Source organism: Eptesicus fuscus, chromosome 3 (assembly GCF_027574615.1).
Source record: "Eptesicus fuscus isolate TK198812 chromosome 3, DD_ASM_mEF_20220401, whole genome shotgun sequence".
NCBI lineage: Eukaryota > Metazoa > Chordata > Mammalia > Chiroptera > Vespertilionidae > Eptesicus > Eptesicus fuscus.
Window position 1 is genome coordinate 59,835,808 of NC_072475.1, and position 10,130 is coordinate 59,845,937.

At 51.1% G+C, this 10,130-nt stretch overlaps 1 protein-coding gene across 2 annotated transcripts in view; it reads left to right on the forward strand.

The window, feature by feature from the left end:
• The window catches only part of GPR156 (G protein-coupled receptor 156), a 68,816-nt gene extending 61,135 nt beyond the window's left edge, over positions 1-7,681 (forward strand). For both annotated transcript variants that reach the window (XM_008146643.3, XM_054711807.1), the window contains exons 8-9: positions 903-1,061; positions 6,353-7,681. In XM_008146643.3, the coding sequence (XP_008144865.2) occupies positions 903-1,061; positions 6,353-7,681 (1,488 nt within the window). The remainder of the gene's footprint in view (positions 1-902; positions 1,062-6,352) is intronic.
• The last annotated feature ends 2,449 nt before the right edge of the window (positions 7,682-10,130 follow it).

Here is a 10,130-nt window from a genome sequence, read left to right on the forward strand (position 1 = left end):
ATCCGCGCCACTGGCGTGCGCCAGATAAAGACAGTGTCCCAAAGGCTCAGGAGGATGGCCCCCGTTGGTGAATGTTCTGTGTTCAGCTCCACCCCTATTAAGGTAAACTAGCCCATGCTCCCACAGATTGTTTCTGAAAAACAGTTTCTCCCAAAAAACTTTCCTTAGGACCCCACAGTTAACAGTCTCTGTCTTCTCAGCTGTGTTGAGGTCGTGTGGGTGGCACAGTGACCCCGTTAAAGCAAGTTCTACTGCTAACCCCCTGCAAGGGCCTAGAGCAGTCATACTCCCTCTGAGTCTCCCCTCATTTGTCTAAGGAAGAAAAGATGGTCAGATCGCAGACCTAATGTTCTGGGGTTTTTTTTTATTGCTATTTATTGCCATTTGTGGTTTCCTATCTGAGCTTTGATTATTGACTTGGGTTAGGAGTCCTCCAGCGAGGAACTGGGTTTGCAATCGCTGTGAGCACACCATTACCCAACGAATGAGGATAATTAAGAACAGCTACATATAACTGGAAACAGTTTCCCTTGAAACATACAGAGTTTAGATTGCTTAACCCTGTGATAGCTCATAAACTCTGGCTTTAGAATATGGCCCTGGGAGTATACTTCAGTCTGTTTTCTTTGAGCAGTTCAGCAATGGTTGGGTCAAGCTAAGATGGTTCTATCTTATCTACCTATCATCTTCCTTTGGCATTTTGAAAACTATATCGCCTTAACATTCTCTGTGCCTTCTGTCATTTCCGTCCATTAGCTTTCCAGAGCACACTACATTCTGAGGAGAGAATAGTTTGTGCATTAGTGTATCCCCGTCATTCCTTGGTGTTTTGGAGAACTTGTGAGAGAATGTGTTCCTGGGTGTGTAATTAAATAAATAACATATGCTCTGTTATTTAACAGCTGAAGCAATGGAAGGCATTTGAAGAGGAAAACCAAACAATTAGATGCATGGCCAAATATTTCAGCACTCCCAGCAAAAGCTGCCATGCCCAGTACGGTGTGGAACAGAATTGCCATGCCAGAGGAGAGAAAACCTCCATGGAAAGACTCCTCACAGAAGTAAGCGAGACCCCCGCCTGGTGGAGTCTCTATAAAGAACTCCAGTCATGCACCAGTGGGCCCCTGATATCCTATTGCTAATGTTCTTTCTTCTCCTCCCATTCCCCCACTTCCGTTGGCAGTGGGCAAAACCTTGACATTTCCCCAGTGACTCTCCCACTGCTGATCTTCACCCACTTATTCATTCATTGCACAGTTGTGTGCTGGGCATTGTGGTAAGTGCTGATGAATAAAACAAATATAGTTCCTACTCTCAGGGAGCTCACAGTCTAATGGAGGAAATAGATATTGATCAAGAGAATAGTGAAGGGACAAATCAGGGTGGTAAGGCAGAATTATGGATGGTCAGGGCAAGGGAACCTAATTTAGAGCTGTCAGACAAGACTCTGTGAGCCGAGAGATGAAGGTTAAGTACAAACTGGCCAGAAAAGATTGTGGGGAAAAGCTTTCCAAGCAGGGGAACAGCACTGGAAAGGCCCTGAGTTGTAGTGGATGCTAGCTTCTTCTGTATGATACATTCTTTCCTTACATAGAGCAGTGCCCTCATTTGCAAATCTTATAGGGCCCCTTACTGTATTTCCAGGTTCTAACTAGAGATCTCAATCATCCCACCACCCCAAAGAGGCAATCTATACTAATAAAAGGGTAATATGCAAATTGGTCAGGATGCCCTCACAGTAACGACCGAACAGCAGGCTGTGTGGGGCAACCAGGCCGGCATGGGGGTTAGTGAGGGACGACCAAATGACTGAATAGCAGGCTATGTGGGGCAACCAGGCCAGCAGGGGGGCAGTTGGTGGCAACCAGGCTGGCAGGGGGGGGCAGTGAGGGGCGACCAGGCTGGCAGAGGGGGGAGTGAGGGGCGACCAGGCCAGCAGGGGGGGGCAGTTGGGTGCGGGGGCCTGATGCGGCAGTGATCTCCCTTTTCCGCGTCCCGTGCAGAAAGAGAGATGAACGAACCGGTCCTAAATGGAGGTGGCCAGGGATTGAGAAATAATAGAAATAAAGAAAACAAGACGCAGAAATAGATTCATGAAGCTGGGGCTGGGTGGGACGCCATCTTTCCTCTCTCATGGAGAGGCAGCATGACGACGACTACCCTGAGCCACCCAGCAGGTTTATCTTATATCCCAAAAATCCAGGAAGTAACACCAAAACTTAGGATCAAAGGAGCTTATTTGCATTCTTAACTAGGCCCCAGCATTACTGGATTTACATATCTAGACCCGCCCCTGCTGACACCTGGGCTGCTATGAAGTCAGAACCGATTAACATGTCCAGCCTCACTGGGGAAGCATGTTCCCAGGGCATGGCTCTGCCTACACCCTGAGTTCAGCTGATGAATAATTAAGGAAATGCCCAGGTGCCTTTTTGGCGGCCCTCTACAGTTGGGGGTTACCAGGATGGCGGGGGGGGGGGGGGGGCCGGGGGGTTAGAGCGGCAACCAGGCCAGCAGAGGGGGGAGTGAGGGGCAACCAAACAACCAAACAGCAGGCTGTGTGGGGCGACCAGGTCAGCAGGGGCGGCAGTTGGTGGCAACCAGCCAGCAGGGGAGGCAGTGAGGGTCGACCAGGCCAGCAGGGGGGACAGTGAGGGGTGACCAGGCAGTCAGGCAGGTGAGCAATTAGGAACCAGCGGTCCTAGATTGTGAGAGGGATCTCAGATTGGAGAGGGTGCAGGCTGGGCTGAGGGGTTCCCCCCCCCATGCACAATTTTCGTGCACCGGGCCTCTAGTAAGTGCAATAAGTGTCTAAAGATGGGGAGGAGGGCTAAATAGGGCCTCTGAATACCATAGTAGCACCAACTCCTTCTTCCGTACTTGAGCCAGAGTTGGCACCTCTCCCAGAACTGGGCACTGGGGTGTGTGCTTGCAGAAAGCACATGGAGAAGCAGGAGGCTGCACTGCCTCAGAAAGAAGGCACAGGGCTCAGAAGAATTAGCCAATATTTTCACACTAACTACATTAGATTCCATGTTTTCTTCAGTACAGAACATACCGGAGTAGGTGCTATTTGGGAAACTATCTTTTTCTGTAATTGGACTGACATGTGGTTATCAGGAGTCCCTGTCTGAGAGGACGGTGAGGTGGGAACCTAAGAAACACAGCCCAGTGAGGGGGTGAACCTTCCCTGCACCCCCTGTCGGTGCCCCTCTAGTCTCCCACACCATACCCTCAGTCTGGGCCTTTTTAAAAAATCAGAGTAATAGTTCTCTATTTCTGTACTATTTATAAAGCATTCAGGACCTATTTCAAAGCCAGATTTCTTCCCACCTGGCAAGGGAGTAGCATTGCCTTTGATACTCTGTGAAGTCTTCAAAGAAGCTTTTTTTTTTAGCTCAACAGAAGGCCAGAAACTTGGCGAGAACAGTCAGGATGGTTTTCATTCACAATCAGCTAATGTTGGAACAGCCAAGTGGCCTGACTCTTTAGCCTTATGGTAATTTATGACGTGCTGTTTGTACTGCTGCCACGCTGACTACGCTGTTTCCCACGCAGTGACTGTGTCTGCTCTATCCAAAAAGATGCCTTGGGTCTGCAGAGGAAGGGCCCTAATAGGGAGCAGATGCACAGGCAGTAAAAAGCTGGCCTCTCCCCAACACCCTACACCTGGTACATCTCTCCCAGAAAAGGCCTGGGAACCAGCCGCTGCCCCCAGGCGCTGTAGCAGGCCTAGAGAGGTCACCAGCATCCAAGTGCCCAGCTCTGGCATTGCCTGGTGGGCAAACACAGCATCTTTCCTGCCTCGTCTTGTGCACAAGACTCCAGCTTCCCTCCAATGCAGCCCCTCTGCCACCCTTACTTTGTCCCCCTCTTACTTTCCCATGACCTGGGCAGTCCACCCTCTTTCTTGCCCCCCTTGCCGCTATGGTCAGGGGTGCCCCAGGGGCTGTCCAGGGCAGCACCCATCACTGACTTCCCAGGCTGTGTGGAAGCCAGCAGGGAGACCCTTCCCAGAGCTGCAGAACCTCTCTTCTACACTCCGCAGCAAAGGACACCCAACTATTGTTTTTCTTCCCTGAGCCATAACAACCAGAGGGTGATTCCATTTCTCCTTATAGCCTGTACCTTGTGAAACACATCTGTGGGTGTTTTGCTTCCCCAGATGTGCCAAAAGTAATAATTAATAAGCTCATTTAAATGCAGCTGCCATGGTAGGTCAGATTTTGGTCTCACAGTGCCAGTGACTCACACCCCACCTCTAATTAGTAGGCAGCCATGGTGAAAACAGAGTTCCACTTTTTTTCTCTGAAAGGAGAGAAATTTACTGTTGACACTGACATTTCTCAATCCATCACCGGCCAGTTTCAGATGTTTGCTCTGCTGGGAGAAGAGTATTCTTCCCAACTCAGCATTTATCCTATTTCTCTACACTCAAAGAAACTTGTGGGTAAGGCACAAAAAGACAGCATTCAGAGTTTACTTGCCGGGTTAGTTGTCAGCTGTTGGTGGCTTCCTCCTAACTCCGTGAGGCAGTCAAGGCCTCCTGAAGCCAGCCTGAACCCTCCTTCATTAGGAGGGGCTGCTGAGGAGGAAGAGGGGTGGGGTCCCTCCTGGGCAACCAGCACAGTGACCACTATGAGATGCTCAAGAGCTATCTGGCACCACCCAGGTATCATGAAGAACCTGAATGACTGTCTCCCGGTTACTCATCCACTCTGCTCCTGGTGAGTCCCGAGTCATCCACACCTCCCCCGCAACACCCCGACCTCACCACTCTGGGGTGAGAAAGGGGAGAACAAGCAGGCAGGTGCTCAGCTGCCAGTCCCTCCCGCTTATTCAGCAGTTACTCACTGGTCTGGGACTCTCCTGATGATAAAAGAAGTAGACTAAACCAGGATGTAACTGGGAATCCCAGAATCAGAGAAATCACCTTCCTGCCTATAAATAGGGAGCAGTGATCTGCCTTGGAGTTGCTGCCAGAGACTATTGCTAGACTAGTTTACTCAAAGTACTGCTTTCTGAAAGGGTCATTTCTGGGCAAGTCTCCCATCTCAACTTGAGAAGGCACCACAGGTTTGGTCCATAGGTGACGTGTGTAATGTATCCTAAAGAAGGAAAACAACTTTTTATTTCTAGGGCATAGTAAGTGTATGTCCAAATGCTCATCCTCAGCTTTTTGAAGGTGATGGCAACAGAGAGGCAGCATTTGGGTATTCAGACAGATAGTTCCTAGAACACAATGCTTGTGTTATCACCTTCCCCAAACACTTGACCTGGGTTGTCTGCCCCAAGACCATCAGTTCCCCAGGATGGTCTCTTCTCTCCTCCACTGCCTTTGATCATCAGAAATTTCAGAAGGTGGACATAATAAGGTCTGAGATAGAGAGGCAGCTGCTGTTATCACCAGAGGATGCTCAGGGCACACCCACCATCAGTATTCTTCCTCCTACTTCATGCCCACGATCCCAGTCAGTAGGGACCCACCTCTGCAGCTTGCACCTGCCAGGCCTCCTGGGCACAGCCTGTTTACCAACTAAAAGCTATGCAACAGGTAGGCAGCTCAACAGCAGAACTGCCCCAGCCTCATTCATCTTCTGGGCTCCATTCTAGATCTACTGAATCAAGTGTCAGAGACTTAGGCCCAATAATCCTATTAAATTAAAAAAATTTTTTAAAAAAAGCAAAGCTTCTCCAATAATTCTGATGCCTGCACTACCTTAGGAGCTACCAATAACTGGCAGTGCCACCTGGAAGCTTTCACCTGCCACTCCGAGGTCCAGCCAAGGGAGGACATAACACCAATCTGAGATTCTCATTGGCCCCTCCTGGCTCCAGTCTTATCTCTTTGGCCCAGACATCTCCACCCTTCTTCTGGTTTTCCATTTCCTAGTCTCTTTAGCAAGAGGCAGAATACTCGTTTCCCCATTCAATCATCCTTTTGGGATGTGCCTCAAATTCGCCTGCCTTTTGCAAAGGTGTCATAAACCCAGAGCTGGGCCATTATTCAGACTTGTGTCCTGCAGAGCGACCTGACCCTCTCCGTCCTGAGGAGGGTGTGCACAGCCAGCAAGCAGCAAGCTGTGTCTCCTCCAACCTCCCATCTCACAGGCAATGCCACAGAGGGGGAGATTAAGATCCTACAACAATAAATCGTGGTTAACCTTTATTGAGCACCAGGCGTCAGCTATTGTACGCAGCACTGTGTGTGGGTCACATTTTTTCATTTTGTGGAGGTGCCTTCACTGAGCCTAAGATCACCAGCTAATACACAGAGGACCCTCCACCCTGGGAGACAGCGTGAAAACCCTCAGCGGCATCTCTTGCTGATGGTTTTGCTTTTGCCTTACAGAAAAATGCTGTGATTGAAAGCCTCCAGGAACAAGTCAACAACGCCAAAGAGAAGCTAGTGAGGCTGATGTCAGCGGAGTGCACCTATGACCCCCCGGAGTGCGCTGTCCTCCCTGCCTCTTCCCATAGCAAGGAGGGTCCGGCTGCAGCCCCTGCGCACGGCCTGGCCACTCAGCGGCGTGCGGGATGCCTCTCTGACTCTCCGAATGCTACCAGTGCGGCGGCCCAGGACTCCCAGAGCACCTCGGTGCCCTCCTCCAGTGCACAAAGCCTCGAGGGGCCTGGGAAGGACGCTGGCTCCTCCCCGGGGCGGAAGGAGATGTCTGACTTGAGAGACTTCTCTGATCATTTAAATTTGGGCTGCAGCCAGAAGCAGCAGGCTGAGCCCAGCCAGGGTGCAGAACGGAGAGACCAGGGACCTACAGCCCCCCGCCAGAGTCTCACACCAGGTGAAGAAGGCTCTGTTCCCGAGAGACAGGGGCAGCGGGAGAACTCAGGGGAGCCCCAGAAGCAGTCAAGGGTCAATTCAGTGATCAGGGAGAAGCTTCAGGAAGTCCTACAGGATCTGGGCCTGGGCTCTGAGGCTCCCGTCCCCTCTTCCCTGTCTTGTCCCCAGCAGCCCTGGAAGAGCAGCGCTGCCCACGGCCCCCAGAAGATGCCCCTCTCCAGGGAGCTGGGCTTCAGCCCACACATGGTGAGGAGAAGGCGGGCAGCCCAGCGGGCTCGCTCACACCTTCTGGGCTCTGGACCCTCACATGTGGGGCATCGGGCAAATAGGATGGTATCTGGCACAAAAAGTGGGTTAAATGTGCAGAACCGGGACAGCCTCTGCTTGGACCCTCAAACTGCTGATCCCAGGGTACCCTCTTCCAAGAAGCTTTCGTTACTCTCAGATCCTCAAGGCAAGCCGGGCAGCTTGGAGGACAGCAAACAGTGCCAGGCAGAGCCCCAGGGAGCTGGGAGAAGCTGCGCAGCCTTTCCTCACCAGCCTCCTGGTTCTGGCCGGGCACAGTGTCCCGCTGGCCCACGCCTATCCCCAGATCTGCCTGAGCAGCGCCAGCTGCATTCCCTGAGGTCCGCGGGCTGTCTCTCCCTTTCTTCTCCACGCAACTACCTGGACACTGAGTCCAGCAGCTCAGACGAGTTCTTCTGCCACTGCCACCGGCCCTACTGTGAAATCTGCTTCCAGAGCTCCTCTGATTCCAGTGACAGTGGCTCCTCAGACTCTGACCCGGAGCATGCTGGGGGGCTGGCTTCCTGGGAAAAGCTGTGGGCTCGCTCAAAGCCTATCGTGAACTTCAAAGATGACTTGAAACCCACACTGGTGTGACACGCAGCGCAGCAGGCCTGGATAGAGAGGTCGGTCCAGGACAAGCCGTACCAAGGCCTACGGGGGGAAGGCCGGTTCTGGCCTCCGGGGAACACACCAGCGCCCTGCATTTGACCAGCCCTTACCATGTTTCAGCTGTGCTCACTTGAGTACTCTCACCTTGAGCACTTCTTGGGTATTGCCTGTCTTGTTACTACCTCACAGCATTCCTGTGAAAGACTCCAGTTGAGTGACCATAAGAGATACTCTTTGGAAAAAGGTGCTAAATGAGCACAGAAGCTTTCCTGTCCCGGTCAGCCTGTTTTCCACAAAACTCTTCGTATATACCCCATGGCTGGCTAGTGGACAGACAGATGGAGAGACGGAGGAACTTTTCTCCAGAACCAGAGTGGTGGACTATGACCCATCAAACTGGCCTTCAGATAAGTTTTCTACATCCTTGGGTGTCCCCTTCTTTAAGGGGGTGCGACTTCGTTTCCGCTAAAGGTTACGAGCAGCACCACCCCTGGGTTCCAGCTTCTGGCCAGACTCAGCTCACAGCCACCTCTACAGCACTGTTTGTTCATGTCTTCCCACCATTATGGCACCTCACCATCATCCCCGAGATAGTCAGGTCTCCGTGTGGCCGCAGGCTACCCAGAGAGCTCCTGGGCTTGGATGGCACCTGATGCCCAGACTGTCTACTGGTCCTGTGGTCCATCCCTTTGACACATTGGCAATCTCTGTTGTTTAAGGGGTGCTCTTGGTGCCATTGGAGTTACATGGCCACCAATGGATACATGAACCTAGAAAGAGAAAACAGGGAAATAGAAAGGAAGAAATGGGGGAGAAGAGGGCAGGAATTTTACCTTGAGTCTGGCATAGAACATGGCAGCATCATAGTTCAGTAATTCCTTATGACAACCCTGGGAAGTAGACACTCTCATTCCCATTTTTATAGAGGGGCATGTGAGGCTCCGAGAACTGAGGTGACTTTTACAACTTCACACCGCAGGAGAGTGGTTCATGTAGGACTTGCAGCCTCCAAGGGACTCCAAGTTGGTAGATATTCCTGGAGATACATATCATTCTTCTGGGAATGGCAAGCAGGCCAGACAATAAAGCAAGAGTGCTGTAGGAAAGTCGAGATGTGCTCACCCTGGAGTCCAGGACACCAGCCCCAAGATAACAAACTGGGTTCCTCACTTTGGCAAGCAGCCCTCACTGCCTCAGGGGCCACTGCACCTCCCAAGGAAGCCAGGAAGTTGGTGAAGGATGAGTGCCAGGAACTCATCTGCTGCCAGACCCAGAGGGAGAGCACAGATGGGTCCACTTTGCTTGTTGCTAATCTGGTTGTGGTTTAGAGGCCGCCCTCTGCCCCCATCCGTGTGTGTGCACATGTTCATGTGCAGGGGTCTGAGCCTCATTAGATATGCCTGGGGAGAGCTGGGCTCTGCATGTCTCACAGAACATTTATCATGGACTCACAGGGGCTGCCGATACTCATGAGTCTCCAAACACTGGATTGGGAGGCCCTCCTGGTAGCACAGCTTCTTCTGTTGTCTACTTTTGCATACAAATGTCATAATTTATTATGCGTGTGGGTTTGTAGTGTCTGCTTGTGCTGTCCAAGAGATAACCTTAATAAAAGAGGAGCAACTCCCAAGGCAAGTCTCTTCAGAAATTGTGGTCTCGGGCTGGGGAGTAGAGGCACAGAGAGTGGACACCCTGCCACCAGAGTTGCGTTGGGTTAACCTAGGTTCCAAGAGCATCTTCTGCCAAACTTCATTTGTAGCCGAAACAACTGCCCCGGTGAATAGGGGCAACTGTGGAGACTCTGGACTCTTCCCACCCACGGGGATCCTGTGGATGGGCTTCACCTCCCTCAGCTCCTTCCCTCCCAGCATGTCACCACTAGCAGTCTGCTGTTCACGACTGTGGAATATGCAGGCTCTATCCCTGGCCATCCTTCTACCCATCTCATTCTCTCTACTTCTATATCCTCAGTCCCACCACCCAAGCCCTTCTTCATCTCCATTCCTCTTCTATCTAGAATTCCTTTTTGCACACATTGTGAATTACTCATCCTTCAAGACTCAGGTACAGCATGTGTTCTCTCTTGAGCCTTTCCTGAACACCCCAAAATAAAATTAACTGACCCCACAGTTAAATTTAAAAAAAAAAGATGTTTGGGGACCTGTGTTTCAAACTCAGTTATATAGAGGCTTCTATTATCCATTTTACCTGGAATGACTTTGTAACCCTGGCTAGACTTGGTTAGAAAGATGGAGAATATACCCCCAATTTTTCCTATCATTTGGTTCAAAAACTATGTGCCAAACACCACAACTGCCTGCCCAGCCCATTATACTGTTTCCAGTCCATTATTTACTCTTGCACCACCACTCCCCCACTCCTCTCTCCCTAAATTTAGCTCTTTCCCTAAATCTTTTACCCAAGAACAGCTAAT